This window comes from Panicum virgatum, chromosome 2K (assembly GCF_016808335.1).
Source record: "Panicum virgatum strain AP13 chromosome 2K, P.virgatum_v5, whole genome shotgun sequence".
Lineage (NCBI taxonomy): Eukaryota > Viridiplantae > Streptophyta > Magnoliopsida > Poales > Poaceae > Panicum > Panicum virgatum.
This window is the reverse complement of record NC_053137.1, coordinates 13,780,162-13,797,771: the sequence shown is the minus strand read 5'-3', so window position 1 is coordinate 13,797,771 and position 17,610 is coordinate 13,780,162. Positions and strand designations below refer to the sequence as shown.

The window sequence follows — 17,610 nt, the reverse complement described above, 5'->3', positions numbered from 1 at the left end:
GGGACAAAAGGGTGCGCCAGCCATGTGGGCGCTGGCAGCACCTTTTGTCCCGGTTGGTGTTACCAACCGGGACAAAAGGTCCTCTTTTGTCCCGGTTGCCAGACCCAGGACAAAAGGGCACCCCCTTTTGTCCCGGACTGGCGTTCTCGGTTGGGAAACCGGGACAACAGGGGTTTCCCAACTGGGACAAATCAACGTTTTTGTAGTAGTGAATCAAACTTTGTAATTGGTGGCATCTGAATTTGGCAGGATGCGGTGAGCCGCAAAATAAGCTTAGATACCCTAGTAGATTTTGCCGTCGCGCAGGGGTCTCAGTGGATATTTATAACCCCTCACGATATCAGGTCTGTCAATACAATCTCAATATATCTGCTGTTTTAGGCTTCATTCTGTTTTATAACTCGTATCTGTCTTCCAGCATGGTGAAGGCTGGGGGTAGGATCAAGAAGCAGCAAATGGCTGCCCCTCGTGGTTGACTGGTCAGCACCCCTTGTAAATGAGGCCTTGGGCATTGTCATTGACGTGGAGTGTATCTGCTTTGAACTTCTTTTAATACTTTGTTTGTACATAGTTTATTTGAAGTGTGAACTTATGCAAGGTTTGATCAGGAGATCGTCATTGGGCGGCTCCAGCAGCTGCAGTGCTGTTTGAACGTTATCCCATGTGTATGTCCAATTTTCAATGCTAAATCAGGGCTTGATGTCCGTCTTGAAGATCCTAGGCCTTGACATTAGCCAACTTTTGTCGCAGAATGTTCCAACAAGTTAGCCGCGATTGAACTGGGACGATCCCCATATGACAATAATCTCCTCTTATGGTCTGAGTGGAACAAGTTGAGAATATGTATGGACTGTTTTTTTGCGGAAAAGAAATCTTACTCTGCTTTTGTTGAAAATAGACTTGGGGTCCGTTTGGTTGACTACCAACCGGCTGTGGCTTTCAAAGAAAACTAAAAGCCAACCAAAGGGTGTAGCTGTGGCCGGAAGTAGGCTCCAAGAGCATCTTCAGGGGATTTGCTAGGAGCCTCTTCAGGAGATTTGATATATCCATATATATTCCTAAAAACTGTTGGGATACCTAAAATTCACTAAAAAATGGCTCCAGTAGATTTGGTATATGGAATGTTATTCCTATTTTTTTAGCAAATTACCTAAACATATCTCTCTTTGATCCAAATATACCAAAGCAAAGGTTGGATTGCTAAAACTCCTTTTCACACATGGGAAATGCCAACCACCCCGCCCAACTCTCACAGCTGCATCACCCCTTCTGCTCCCACGCCACCGGCACCGCCCTCCCCATCTCGCCACGACCTCCAGGATGCTCGCGTGTTGCGTTTGGAACATCAGATGGATCACTTAACAATCTTTAGAAACTCATATGGATGATTTGAGAAGTTAGAGACCCAAGTGGAAATACGGGATAAGTTTGGGGGGGAGTGCAATTTACTCTAATAATAGTATCACCCAATATGTAAGGTTCACTTGGGCATATGAAAATGACATCAACAAATCTGATTTTATAATACTACTACTTTTATAGATAGGCGATCTACTCTTTGTGGATAATCTGTTGAGTTTTAGTCTTTTATATTGCTGATCACAAGTACAGAACCACGCAACCTTTTTGTTGCGGTAGCAAAAGCCATTAACATATATATTCAATAAAGAAAGCAGTGCGGAGGCCTTGTGCTGAGTTGACTGATACAGCTCGGCGGCGTGATTTGCTCGCTTTGTCTGCCGCTGTTGTTCCCCAGCCCAACCCTTTCGCCTAGAAGTCCAACTTGATGGTTTTTAGGTGCACTTTCAACTCTCTTTAGTTCAAAATTTTGTAGTGATTTTTCAAAATGTGATCCTATTTTAAGAAAATAGTACAAAATTTTAAACTAAAAATGATTGGAAGTGTACCTAAAAGTTACCTCTATGCACCGCCGACGCCGTCGATCATGTCGTGGATGCAGAGCGCGCCCCACGGCCGCCGGAGCCGAGGCAAGGCATCGGCGGGGCGAGGGCGATAGATGTTGCTCTGCTGGGAGCCTCGAGGATCGGAGGTGACCGCGGCGGGGCGGGGTTGGCGGAAAAGGCCGTGGCGGCGGCGTGGCTGCTGGTGCAGGACAGGCTGTTGCCGGACGGCGCTACTGCTCTGGGTGTACGCCCTCGTCCGTCATCTTCGCGCAGGATGCCTTCAAGCATGTCGTCTCCTTCGACATGCTAACGGGGAAGGGAACGAGGACCGCGAGATTGTACTGCGGGCTAGAGAATCAGGCAAGGTTGTTCTGACTGCTCCTTTCAAGCTGCTCAATGATCGCATCGGAGTGATCTTGACGTATGCTGCGTACAAGTCTGCTGTAGGCTACTTGGGCGGCATATTTGACATGTTGGTAGATTGCTTCACCAGCTTGCAGCAGGCAAACAATCCATCATGGTGAGCTTGTACGATACAGCGACATATTTGTACGGTGGTGCAAATGAAACTACTGGCACTATTGACATGATCCGCATCGGCATCCTGGACTTCGGTGATCCATTGAGCTGAGGAAGCATCAGATGCATTGCTGGTTCTTGCAAAGGCCGCCTTATCCATGGCTGGCAGCAGCAGCATCGTGCGGAACTCTTGTGGTTTCTTTACTTGTTGGTTGCATGATAATAATTCAATTTACTGACAGTGACAAACGGAAGCTCTGGACTCCGACATGAGCCGCGACACCATTTAAGCCGGCAAGCACGCTCGGGGGCTGACATCTGTTATCTTATTATTTGGCCAACTAACGGAGTTTTTATGTTCGCTCTCAAGGTTTAGAAATTCCCACATTAATCAAAAAATTAAGAAAAATTTAAATTACCCACCACAGCCATTATAATAAAAATCGACCCAAAATACCTCTGTGTCTGACTAAATATATCCCACCATGCCATTATAAAGAAATTAATCCAACCACTGTCATTACGATAAAAATCGACCCAAAATACCCCTGTGTCTAACTAAATATAGCCCACGAAGCCATTATAAAGAAATTAATCTAATATTTAATATAGTAATGAGACTCCAAACAATTAGCGTTGGATAAGCTAGAAGATTCTTAAAATTACAATCATGATTTTTAATTCATTTTATCTATGGGCATAAACATTGATAAAAAAAATTCAGACAAGCTTCAAAAAAAATATTTGCATACTATAGCACCACATCGGAAAAAGTAGAAAAGTTGTAGCCTCATAGTGTACAGAGATATCTTATTATTTGGCTAACAAACAGAACCTCCACATTTGATCGCAAGGTCTAAAAATTCCCACGTTAATCGGAGAAAATAAAAGAAATTGAAATTACCCACTCCTGCCATTATGATAAAATCAGCCTAAAATACCACTGTGTTTGACTAAATATTGCCCACGATGCCATTATAAAGAAACTAATCCAATATATAACATAGTAACAAGACTCCAAACAATTAGCATTGGGTAAGCTAGGAGATTCTTAAAAATTACTATCAAAATTTTTAATTCATTTTTTCTGCAGGCAAAAACATTGATAAAAAAAATTCCAAACAAGCTTCAGAAAAATATTTGCATGCCACAGCACCATGCTGAAAAAAGTAGAAAAGTTGAAGCCTCACAGTTTACAGAGAAATACTATCATTTTAGTTGAATAATTGTAATATTACTTTTAGCATACAATCGAAATATGTACAGACAAAATTAATATGTGTTCTATTTACTAACATTTCAATCAAAAGTCATGTTGAAACTAATAAATGGCGCTGAAAAAACCCAGAAACAACCTTATTTCAACCATTGTTTTTCTCACTGTCTTAGTCAAATCAGTTGCATCATATTTGAATTGATTAAATAAGTACTCAAGGCTAAAAGAGGAACAAAATAGGTGCACTAAATCCATATTCCATTGGAAACGATAAGGGGGATGAGAAAAAATAAGGAAAAAGAAAAATAAGAAAAAGGAAAGGCCATAAGCAAGCGAGGATACGGAGTGGACGACGCGAAGAAGTGGAGTGTGGAGTGTGGAGGAACTATTATTGGACTAGGGGAAATAACGAAGAAATGAATGGTTGGGGTGAATAGGATTCACACGCTCTATCTACGAATTAAGCTGGGAATGATAGAGTAAACCTCTCCTTTTTGTCTCTCCCCTTGAGCAACCAAGATAACAACAAACAAGAAGCAGCAGCAATAGCAGGTGAGTACCAGGAAGACGCCAAGAAGCTGCCGCAAATCATTGACATAGAATCCAAATTAAATAAATAAAAACATTACGCTACAACATTAACTGTAACACATAAACTTTAAAAAATGTATAAAAAATTTCTTATTTCAAAAATAATACTACCTCCAAATGAATAATAATCTGTTTGCCATTGATGCAATCCTTAAAACACAACTTTGAGTACTATTAAAAAATTTACACTTTAGTGAAACTAAATATTTTTTAATAAACGTATACAAACTTAGAACTATCTCAAAATGGTATCCAATTCAAACCTAGGAGTATGAAATTAAAATCAAATTATTGATTCTCAAAATAGCTTTAATAGATCATGATTTTCATCAACAAAAAAATTGCTTTATGAAAACCAATTAAAAAATGTAACCTTAAATATACTTACACCTAGCCGCACAAATAATAAATATAAATAATTAAATAATTTAAAATATAATATTAGAGATGGTAACATCTAGCAGCGCAAATGCGCGGGTGGTCTTCCTAGTTGGAGAGTATACATACTAAATATACACACAATACAGAATGCAATTTTTTTCCTTGAAAAATACTACAACAAAGTCCGAAGAAAATACAAAAATATTTCATATACAAGCCGTACGTGGACCCAGGCTAGCAGAGAATATAAGAGAAGCAGCCCCGTTGAGAACATATACAATCTTGCTGTTCACAAGAAAGAGTTAGTTCCTCATTCTTCTGCAAGTAGATAAACTGAATCCTTGGAAGTAAAATACGCACTTGGGGTGACTCCACGCACAGAACCATCCCCAACCGGCAGTAGGTCACCATAAGCCTGTTCCTCCAAGGAGCGAATGTGCCGTGCGTCGTGCCCTGCCGGAATTACCGGCAACTCCGCATCCGCAGATCGCAGAACATCCATGGCTTGCGCCATGGACGGCCGCAGCGTCGGGTCTTGGTGCGCGCACCAGAGGCCCGTAACGATCACGCGCTCCATCTGCCGCCGATCGAACTCGCCGTTCAGCCTCCGATCTGCAGCATCAAGAGCCATGCCATGGTCGTACAAGCCGTGGACAAAGGCTAGCAGCGATGAGGCTCCGTCCGGCTGCCTCGACGCCGGCCGCTTGCCGCAGGCGATCTCCAGGAGGACGACGCCAAAGCTGTACACGTCCAGCTCGGTGCGAGGCCAGCGGTTGTTGACGAACTCCGGGTCGATGTATCCGGGTGTCCCCGCGACCACCTGTGTTGTCTGCGGCTCTCCCCCGTGCTCCACGAGCCTTGCCAGCCCGAAGTCACCGAGCTTCGCGTTGTGCGACGCATCGAGCATGACATTTGCAGGCTTGATGTCTCCGTGCACAATGCATTTCTCGCAGTCACGGTGGAGGTAGAGCAAACCAGAGCAAAGATCAAGCACAATCTTGAACCTATATGTACCATGGCCAATTTTGACATGAGTTTGAGTAGCGATATATATTGTAAGCAAAATTAAACAGACGAAGAGCATCTCCAGTAAATCCTTGAAGAATTTGGGAAGACTCTCGAACTCTTATTCCGTTGCTAAACTTCAAGTATATACATATACATTGCTATGGGCTGCTGAGCCTATTACAAATACATGGGCTAACACTCCCCCTCAAGATGAGTGATATATCTATCATTCCCATCTATCTCAAAAAAAAATCTATCATTCCCATCTTGTTACATGCTAAATTACATTCCTTTACTAAATTACTCCTAAACCTTTTGTTAAACAGTCAGCTACTTGATTACATGAGTTTACATGGCTTAATTCCAATATATCATCATCTATTTTCTCCTTGATGAAGACGCGATCTATCTCCACATGTTTGGTTCTATCATATTGAACGGGATTATTAGCAAACCATCAAGGGGCCTTTTCTTAGCACATTTAACTCTGATAAAAAATTTCTCACCCATAGCATTTCGCTCACCCCAAGAGACATTGCTCTATATTCTGCTTCAGCGGTTGAACGGGACACGACTGATTGCTTCTTGCTCCTCCATGACACTAAGTTTCCGCCAACGAATACACAATAACCTGAAGTAGATCTCCTATCATCAAGGCAGCTCGCCCAATCCGCATCGCAATAGCCTTCCACATTTAGGTAGCCATGACTTTTAAACATCAACCCCTTTCCTGGACTACTCTTGAGGTATATTAGGATCCGATAAACTGCATCCAAATGCCCACTCCTTGGGTGGTGCATATATCGACTAACAACACTCACTGCATAGGATATGTCAGGCCTTGTATGACATAGATAATAAGGCGCCCAACAAGCCTCTGATATATTTCCTTATTCACTGGATTACCTGAGTCAGCACATAACTTGTGATTAGGATCAATTGGTGTTGATACAGGCCAACATTCAAGCATGCCTGTCTCACTAAGCAAGTCCAGAACATACTTTCTCTGTGAAAGGAAAATGCCCTTTGGATTCTGTGCTATCTCAATACCAAGAAAGTATCTGAGTTGACCAAGGTCCTTGACCTCAAACTCCTTATTTAGATTTTCTTTAAGGCGAATGATCTCTCTTTCATCATCACCTGTAATGACAATGTCATCCACATATACAGCTAGCACCGTGATCTTGCGCCCAAATGTCTATAGAATAGTGTATGATCTCCATTGCATTGTTTGTAGTGCATAACACACAGTGCACGTTTGAACCTATCAAACCATGCTCGTGGAGATTGCTTAAGACTATATAGAGACTTCTTTAGTCTACATACCTGTCCAATCACTTCAGGTCTAGAGTAACCAGGGGGTATCTCCATATACACCTCCTCTTCAATCTTAGTCGAAGAAGTTGGTGACACATCAACAATCTCTTGAGGGGTTTCTGATTCAGAAGTTATTCCAGGAACCTCTTATTGAGATGTACGTGTCCTCCTCGTATACACTCTCAATGGGCCCTTATATCGTGGGTCATCACCTACAGAACTGTCCTCTTGACAAGGAGTTGGATCCAAGTCACTCATAATTGTCTCCATTCTTGGTTGTGGAATAGAGCCAGTAATCACTGCTTCCATTCTCCTTTGATTTTGCTCAATTGGACAACTTATGACACCATGGTTCTCCAATCTCGATAATCCTAATTTATGCTCAGATCACCAAGTTCAAACAAGGAACTTAAGTCAGTCTTCTCGCCATAATAAGGTTCTGATTACCTAAATGTCACATTCATACTTACAAAGAGACGATGTTCAGTGGGACACCGACACTTGTACCCCTTTTGACTTGATGAATAACCCACAAATATGCATTTGACTGCTCGAGGATCCAACTTTCCAACAGAAGGCCTATGATCCCTGACGAAGCAAGTGCACCCAAATACCTTAGGTGGAACAATAAATTCATTAACTCCTCTTAGCATCTCATAAGGAGTTTTCTAACCAAGCAATCTGGAAGGCGTGCGATTGATCAAATATACAACTGTCATCACTACCTCACTCCATAAATTTTTTGGCACATTCATAGTATACATCAGTGAACGTGTAACTTCCAAAATATGCCGATTCTTTCTTTCAGCTACTCCATTTTGGGGAGTATCTGGACAAGTGGTTTGATGCAATATCCCCTGGGCTGATAGAAAATTACCAAACTCATTATTCACATACTCTGTTCCATTTTCCATCCTTAATACCTTAATCTGACCATCATATTGATTCCTGATGAGTGAGCAAAAATCTTGAAAACATTTAAGCACTTCACTCTTGTGTTTCTTGAGGTATATCCATGTTACACATGAATGGCAATCAATGAAGGTAACAAAGTACTTCATTCCACTGACTGAGACAATTGGGCAAGTCCACACATCAGAGTGAATAAACATAAAAGGAGATAGGCTTCTAAGTCCCCTGCTTATATATGTTGCTCTTGTTTGCTTCCCATACTCACATGCATCGCATATAAGTTTCCTCTTGTCTGCCTTACTCATCATCTCTGGAAACACTTTAGCCACAGTATCAAATGATAAGTGGCCCAATCGACAATGTTGAAGCATCACTCTTGCTTCATCTTCATTCATACCGGCTACCAAAGCAACATCTATAAGCCGGCCATCCTCCTTTTGCTCAAGATACCACAATCCTCCATGCCTAACACCAATCCCAATTTCCTTTCCTGTCCTCCTTTCTTGAATAATGCAATGCTCTCGATCAAAAATAACTCAACAATCTATTTGATCAACTAGAGAACTCAATGATAATAGATTTACAGGAAATGATGGAACATATAGAACTGATGTCAAATTAATTGATGGTGTGCAATTAACAGTACCAATACCTTTGATGGGTTGACATGTCCCGTCAGCAGTTTGGATGCTCTCCTTATGTGTAGATGGATATTGTTTGTATGTCAAAAACTCATTTTGTGCACCTGTGACATGTTTGGAAGCTCCAGAATCCAATATCCATTTAGAGTGAGGGATTCTCATACATGAAAGTGCTTTACCATGAATACCTTCTAGCTTGATGTTATTTGACATCACTTCCACCCTTTTTTCTTGTTCTGAATTCGCCACAAGTTGCTTGGTATAGGATGGCATCTCCTTTGTCCGCATAATTCTTGTTCTGAATTCGCCACCAGTTGCTTGGTATAGGATGTCATCTCCTTTGTCCGCATAACGAGCAAGCTGACCAATTTCTCTAGTGTAGCCAATTTCAAGAACTTGTTCAATTCTTTGATTTTCCTCCTTCCTTGCAGCAGGCATCTCCATCTTCATTTCATCGACCACCGACTCCAATTCGTTGTTCCTAGCAATAGACGCCGAGAGTGCCACCTCCAAAAAAACCAACCTTCGCCTCCATATCCGCCTTTCTGGATTGCAGAGCCTCCCATTGCATCGGTGTCTCGTGGAGCTTCTCCTCCATCCCCTGCTTTTCTACCTCCGAGTTCCTCTTGAATTCATCGAAGCTTGATTCCATCTCTGCCCTAAGGCTGGACATCATGGGCGGACGCCCTCGCCATCTCCAACTGCTCCTCCAATCGGCCCTTCTCCACGCGCAGCTTGGAGCACTCCGTCTCCAATCCGGCAACCACAGCCTCATCTTAAGAATGGGCGCCAACAAAACCCCGGCGGGCCACAGCGAGCTCCTCCAGTTGCTCCTCCCTGAGACGCGAGCGCTCCAATTCCACCGTCGCCGCCTCCAGCAGCTGGCGCTCGGCGACCATCCCATCCTGTCGCCTGCAGCAGCGCCGCGGCCTCGGCCCGCGCCCGCACGTTGCGCGCCGCCGCGAGGCGCACCTCAAGCGCCGCGTGCTCTGTCATCTCGTCCAGCTCCCGCGCGGGCGCCGTGGAGTGCCTGTTCGTGCCCGCCGCCGACTTCCGCACCGTCTCCATGGCTGCGCCCGAATACAGCACCTAGTTCACTGCCTTCGTCGTGCTCTCCGCCAGAATCACCACCATCGGCTCTGATATCATGAAGAATTTGGGAAGACTCTCGTACTCTTATTCCATTGCTAAACTTCAAGTATATAGATATACATTGCTATGGGCTGGGCCTATTACAAATACATGGGCCAAAAATCCTCATTCCTCGTCCAACTTCTATATTAGGGAGTTTGTGGAAAAAGTAGTGCTCCGGCAGACCAACTTTACTTTTTTTTCCTTTTCAGAATAATTATTAGGATAAACCAATAATCCACCCTATCTCTCTCTCCAGATAGACCTTGTTCAGTATGGTTAATCCCCTTCACAAGGGGATGGAGGGGGATTATTGGAGGGAATTGAGAGATGGATTTTGACTTGACGGGGATTTAACCCCTCCTAACCCTCTCTGATCCCCTTCAGTGCCCCTCCAACCAAACGAGGCCGAAAGGGAGTGTTGAAACTCTCCCAATACGTTAGTCAAATTAAGATAATATTATTATTGAACTGCAAAAGCAACTCCTCCAATAACCATAAAATAAATCTTGGGACATTCCCATTATTAGCTCATTATATTGGAGAATTGTTGGAGATGCTCAAACGGTTGATGTTTGAGTGTTCAATCAGATAATTAAGCTGCGAGATTTGACAGGATAGGAAAGGTACCTTTGTTGCCAAGTTAAAATTTTCTCTGGGTCGTAGAGATGATTGTCAAGGCTGCCTTGAGCCATAAGTTCATAAACGAGCAGGAGCCGTTTCTTGCTGTCGCACCAACCCACAAGCTTGACAATGTTTCTGTGCCTCAGCTGGGCCATGACCTTCACCTCTGCCTTGAACTCCCTCAACCCTTGCTCAGACTGTTCTTGAGAAGATTGCTTTTTACACAACACCTTGATGGCCACATGAAGGTCCTGGTCCCTCAAGTAGCCTTTGTACACATGGCCAAACCCTCCTCGCCCGAGCTTCTTCTCATCTGCAAAGTTGCCCGTCGCAGCCACCAGCTCATGTAGCTGGAATCGTCTAGGCCCCATTATTCCTCCCAAGAGATCCAGCTCGTTTTGTTGCGCTCTCTTCCGACGGTTGCACCGCAGCAGAAGCCATATAGCAATACCAAGTACAAGCATGATGACTGAAACTAAAGCAATCCAGGGGCCTACCGTTGTTATGTTTGACTTGTGTGCTGGCAGATGAGGCCTGACTGTTCCGTTTTGTATCTGAGTAGTCTCTTCCTGATATTTTCTAGCCTTAACATCAGTGTTACCATGGAGCGTAGAAACCAACAACCTACGACGCGACCAACCAAAAATTTTAAGCGTTATGTTACGATCCCCCCTTCTCTTGCCCAAACCCTGATTAAATGGCTGGTGAAAAGCACCAATGATAAGAATGCAGAGCACCAATCCGAGAAGGCTAATGCTCCCTAACTTTATGCTCAAGTTGCCAAACCGAGAAGATAAACACTGAATCCTAGCATCTTTTGTTAGTAATTCCTTAACCTCTGTCCCCGGCTCCTCCAGATTCCCCTCGGTCTTGTCCTGCAGCTCCACACTCCTATGCAACCCCTCCATCTCCTTCTGGTCCACATTCCCATCGAGCTCCTCATCTGGAATTCTGGATCGCCATTTCTGGGGCTTCCTTTCTGGAAGAAAGGAGCACCTTCTCTGTACGGTCTGGAAAGATAGCTATCCTTTTGACTTTTCAGGCAGTTCTGTTCATGTGCTGCCTGGATAACTTTGGCAGTCCGTTTGTCACTGTCAGTAAAATGAATCATCATGCTGTATCCAATAAGTAAAGAAACCACAAGAGTTCCGACCGATGATGCTATTGCAGGCCATGGCAAAGGCGGCCTTTGCAAGAACCAGCAATGCATCTGATGCTTCCTCAATGGATCACCGAAGTCCAGGCTGCTGATGTGGATCATGTCAGTAGTGCCAGTAGTTTCATTTGCACCACCGTATATACGAATCGGGCTCTCACTGCTGGTAGTATCGTACAAGCTCACCATGATGGACTGTTTGCCTGCAAGCTGGTGAAGCAGGCTATCAACATGTGTTTCTATGTCAAATATGCCGCCCAAGTAGCCTATAGCAGACTGCACGCGATGCAGCTCCGTCGCATTTGGGCGAAGCTCAGACTTGTACGCTGCATACGTCAGGATCACTCCGATGCGATTATTGAGCAGCTTGAAAGGAGCAGTCAGAACAACCTTGCCTGATTCTCTAGCCCGCAGTACATTCTCTTTGTCTTCGTTCCCCGTGAGCATGTCGAAGGAGACGACATGCTTGTAGGCGTCCTGCGCGAAGATGACGGGGGCGTACTCCTCCGCCGGACCGGCGGAGGCCGGACCGGAGGAGTACTTGGAGGTGTACGTCTGCTTGATGCTCCATGCCTGCTGCCGCTCGAACAGCTCCCGCTCGGCGTGCATCACCCGCGCGGCGTACGCCAGCCCGCTCGTCAGCGTCTCCGTGCGCTCGACGTACCTCGCGAAGGTCTGCTGGTCCATGGCGGATGGGCTCTTGGAGTGGTGGAAGGTGGAGACAAGGATGGCCAGCGCCTGGAGGTGGGTCATACTGGCCTTGACCTTGTCCTCGACCAGCCGCGCGCGCTCCTCGCACATGTTGGCGAGCGCCTCGCGGCGCGTCTCGACGGCCTGGGACCTCATGGAGGAGAGGATCCACAAGGAGAAGAGCGACCAGCCCAGCACCCAGAGCAGCAGCGCCGTCCTCGCCGGCAGTTTCAGCCGGTCCAGCAGCCTCACCGCCCCAGATGCAAGCTTGGCTCGGCTCGGCCGGCGGCCGTGGGGCGCGCTCTGCATCCACGGCATGATCGACGGCGTCGTGAGCGCGATCTACACGGAACGGTTGGGTTGGGAGACAACAGCGGCAAACAAAGCAAGCAGCAGGAAGCCAAATCAATGGACAGGGCGGCTGAGTTGTATCAACTACAATAATCCTTGCCCCGGCGCGGCGCCGCCAGCCCCACCCCAAGAAGACTCGAAGTCTTCGATCGCCTCTCCAACCAGTAGTCCGCGCACAACATTCTTTTAATTATTGCATCGATTGAAGTCGAAAGTTCACCAAAACCGCCCATACGTCTAAACTCCAACGTCACGCGGCTCACAGACGACAGTGGAACAAATTAAACAAGCAGCACAACACATGTCTACAATGTTTTATTCTACCGGCTACTTTTTTACACGATTATGTATAACTAGTCGTCAAACACATGCTCCCGCACAGGCTAGTTAAAAATATCTAATAATTATATATCTCATGCTCTCTTTAACCAATAAAATATTCTAATATAGCATTATAAAGATACATATTAATCATTATGTAATTGTAATAAATGCGATAGGTTTAGTTACTAACAATTTTTTCTCACTTTGCATCACACATCCATATGTGTTTGATATGTATTTAATTGAATATTTTGTTTGAGCTATGTAAATAACATGCAAATTGGTATTCTTATCTCTTCTCTTATACTGTTATACATGAATATATGCTGACACACACATTAGTATTTTTATACAAATAATAACATAAATAATATATAATGATGGTAGGAATAGTAATTTATAATTTTATATGGTTGCGTTTTAAGATTTTATTATAATAATATAGTTTTGATCCAGATTTTGTGTTTATTTTAACTTTTTATTATGTTGTCATTAGATAATATATATAAAAATTTAGGGGGTTATATGATATTATTTTATAATGGTATAAGTGGGTAATTTACATAAAGATTAGGGGTTACTTTAAATTATTTTTTTATAATAGCAGATGTGGGTAACTTAGATATATGTTTAGGGGTTACTATAGTCTATTTTCATAATGACAAAGGTGAGTAATTTATTAAAAAAACAGATCCAATAGCTATTATGATTAGAGTTGCCGAAGTGATGGCCGGATGTTTCTGATTTTTGTGAGAATTTGTAGGATTTCTCTATATTTTTCAGACTGGCCACCTTGGATCCTAGGTGGCTTCACCTGGAGGCTTCAAAAAAGCCTACTATTAGTAATAGTAAGATTTCACTCCCAGCTGACCTATGCATGCGTTGTGTTGACACTATTTTTTGACACGTGTCAAGGAAGGTGACGATATCAAGAAAAGATTGCCAATTGGGAAAAAACCAAAACATGTACAGGATCAGGGCCGGCCGATGGGGCTGCAGCCGACGGGCCAGAAGAATATTCTATGAAGATGTTGATCCGCATGATCCGGTGATCGGTCGATGAAAGTTGCCGATGAGTTAGAAGGAAAGGAAAGTCCAAGCTTTATGAGAATTCTGATGATTCGGTTGTAATTTTAGATAGTTTATTTTAGACAGTCTTTTTAGTCAAGTAATGTGTTTGGCGTAATCGGCTAGGACTTGTTAGCGTAGGCTATATATATCAGTTGTACGGGACCAAAAAAAGTTGATACACATCCAATACAACAACCCTTTACAATTTCCTTGCAATTTATTTTTCTGTCGGCGGCTTCGTTTTTTTCTTTTTAGCAAGTTCTTTCAAGTCGATCAAGGACGTCTCACATTCGAGCGACTTGATTTGATGGTGAATTTTCATTTTACCGAGTAAATTTGAGATTTAGCTACCGGGCGTATCGCTGTAGCTTCGTTCAAATCTATTCAAAAGTTATCGAGTTTATCAAGACTTTGATCTCAGCGCATCTCTGTTTTTTCGTCTAGATTTATTCACAATTTACCGATATCGGCTAGATTTGTAGGTTTTTCCTATGTTTTTTGCCATTATCACATTTATCTGCTTAGAAATATATTAGATCGGCTACAGAATTTGCAATAATTTCTTGTTATCACAAAGGCCGGTTTAGATCTATTTCGAGCATTATCAAGCAACATCGTGTGAGTTACACATTCGTAGCTTAGATCTTGTTAGACACGTGCAATCGGCTCCCGCAAGCTGAATTTGTCGTTTTCCGCATCGACTAGCCTGCCAACGCGTTTATTTACTCCGCACCTGCATTTAATATTCTTTTGTCATTTTCCTTATTGGCAGAGCTTGCCGATATGATTTGTGTGAGAGATATTCGGAATTCCAGCTGATACGCTCTAAGATTTAACTTTTATTTATTCCTTGTCAATTGCAAGTCAAATTGACAGGCATGCTTGGTTGACTTTCTGGAGCTTGGCGAATACTTGCCTATCAGACGTGGGGCAGCAGGACTGCTCATCAGGACGGAATATTCTAGAGTAGGGTATAGCACATGGATACGCCCTACCTCTTTTGTATCTACCCGAATAGGAGTAGAACTAGTTGATGGTCTCGGGAACTAGCCGAACCTCTCGGACTAGAATCCAAACAGAACTCGACTAGAATTTCCATGTAACCCTGCTCCCCCAGATCATATAAGAGCGAGCAGGGACCCCTCCAAAACATCGAACAATACCAGAGGGAATACAAACCACCACACAGGACGTAGGGTATTACGCTCCGGCGGCCTGAACCTGTCTAAATCTTTATGTTCCTTGCACCATCGCATTCTGATCTCGGCGAGTCCCTACTCATAACCACTCTCCTCGGGATACTCCTCGGAGAACCCGACGGTAAAACACCGACAGCTGATGCCCACCGTGGGGCATCTCGCCAACGACCGTCAGAAGAATTCGATGACTTTTCTCGACGACAACTCCATGACTTTGGAAGGCGTTTCTTTCCGCGCTGGCTCCTGGATCTTCATCGCCAACGGATCAGGCAGCTTCAAAAGCTGCCCAATTGACCGAAACACCCCAGAAGTTTTTGAAGCCGCGAACTCGACGACTTCGTCGACCAATTCGAAGAAGTCGGATTCTCAGAGAAAACCCGAATTCGACGTAACCAAAACCAAAACACTCTCCAAATTAGAAGAGGACCTGGAAAGACTGCTAGAAGACACCAAGCAAGAAGCTTCCATGAGTAGAAAAATTCAACTTTCCAATAGCACCCGCCTCACTGAACCAAGTCCTCAAAAGAAAAAGTCAATGACCAGCTTCAAGAAAACTACTCGCAGAAAGAAGCCGTCGAAGAACACTTTTTCGAACATCGATAATATCGATGAGAAGGTCAAACACTGCCTTCAGTTAGCTGAAGACACGTTTAACATCAACACTTCTCACGAAGAATTCTCCAACCAGTGGGATTTCAACTCTGCAGAGCTGGAACAAGACCAACCTTTCATCAAATATCTAGAAGAATTGGTTGAACCAATCTCTGAAGATGAACTAGCCGAATGGTCACATGACATCGACTTGTTTATGGAAGGATTAACCAATCCCGACAAGCTCGAAACTCTCTGGGAGCAATCCAAAGTGAAGAAACTGTGGGACGATTCACAAGACAACTCACTGACTCAATTGGATCAAAATCTATCACAATCCCACCCCGCAGAAGACTCTGTTTCAATCGAAGACTACATGAGTCGCTGGTGCAACCTCATCCAAACTCCAAATTCCCCTACTCTGCAAGAAGATCACCGCATGCCGCGGCTATTTTCTCTGAAGGAACGTCACAATTTGGAAAAATATGATAAATTCATAAATGAACTTTCGGTCTGAATCGAAGGCGGATGGTTCCCAGTAGATACCCTCCCATACGATGAAGACCTTCTTCGACATACTCTTGGACTCTCTCCAGATTCGGACCAAGCCCTCAAAAGAAACCGAATCATGCTACAACCAGATTCGGACAAGAAAGCTGAATCCGACAAGGAGTCGACTTCCACAATCACTACAAAAATGGAACTGCAGATCCTCAGAGAGAAGCAGCAATTCTCAGAAGATGAAGAACTACCATTCCAGCAGGGCCTTCTGCTCAAAGAAGACATCGTCAATCCAAAAATTCGCAATCACAATTGTGAAATTTTTATGGCCTTTCTTTCGGATGATACAAACCGAAAAGCTAATTCTACAAGCTGGAAGACCTGGATTACGATGAATTCCTTTCTGAACCAGAGATGAGTGAAGCAGCAGCAACTAGCTATGAAATTCCTCCTCCTCCACCAGGAATCATAGTCACTGTCCATCTGGACAACAACCCGAAGATGATTCTCAATTCAGAGCACCATCAACAACTTGGCGACTCCTTTGACTATTCCAACAGCGACCTGCACAATGTTATCAATATTGGTCGCAGTGCGAAAATAGTCATCATCAACAAAGGGGAAGACCACGAAGAAGTTGAAGCATATAGCCCAACATCTAATTACCAGATACCCGATATCTATGGGTACAACTCCCGAAAGCGGCGCCACGATGTAAGCATCTAGGCCCTCAAGGTATATTTCGGTGATTAATAACAACCATTATTGTGAGTAATGAGTTTGTGCAGCTTAATAGATCATTATCGCTCATTTGGTCATATGTCAAAAGAGACCCCTCAATTTCATTATTCAAAAAGGCGATCTCGGTTTTCAACTTAATTATATGTCAAGACTAAGGATCTTTCTAGTCCTAAGTGTCATAAGGTTGAGAAGGACACTTAGGTTAGTATAGGTTTTATAGTTTTGTAGTGATCGCACTATTAAGAGGGGTTAAGGCCAAGTAACTTGAGCATGGACATGGTCAATCAAAATGGATGCACACTATGGTCACTCAGGTTTACAGAAGTTCAAATAAGTGGTTTTCAACTTATATCTCAAGAATATTTGGATTTCAATCAAGACTCAAATCAGAAAAGGCAAAATCAGGAAAAAGTCTATACACTGGTTTAACCGACGCCTTCACTTTTCTATACGTCGGTTAAACGAAGTCAGCAGAGTCTGGACAAGTCAATACACCGGTTAAACCGACGTGTTTGAATTTAACGTCGGTGCATTAGTCCAGAGTTGGTTTTTCCAGGGTGTTTCAAGGTTCTATACACCGGTTAAACCGACGCTGTTTGAATTGGGACGTCGGTGCAATTGGCCAGTGAGATGGTTTTTCCAGGGATTTCTGAAGTTGTTCTCACCGGTTAAACCGACGATGGTTTTGAGTTAACGTCGGTGCAGTTATCCAGAGACTTGGTTTTTCAGTTGATCAGTGGAC

At 43.7% G+C, this 17,610-nt stretch overlaps 1 protein-coding gene and 1 long non-coding RNA gene across 2 annotated transcripts; one reads left to right on the top strand and one right to left on the bottom strand.

Annotated features, from left to right (window-relative positions):
- The first annotated feature begins 222 nt into the window (after positions 1–222).
- Positions 223–752, top strand: LOC120695924. Its single transcript, XR_005683949.1, has 2 exons — positions 223–344; positions 419–752. It is a non-coding gene; the product is annotated as an uncharacterized LOC120695924 (long non-coding RNA).
- Positions 753–4,688: 3,936 nt separating this feature from the next.
- Positions 4,689–12,551, bottom strand: LOC120667888 (probable kinase CHARK). The gene is given in 3 exon segments (XM_039947878.1): positions 4,689–5,615; positions 10,251–11,089; positions 11,092–12,551. Coding segments are annotated over 3 exon segments (2,850 nt in total). The 5' UTR covers positions 12,409–12,551; the 3' UTR covers positions 4,689–4,921.
- Positions 12,552–17,610: the final 5,059 nt, after the last annotated feature.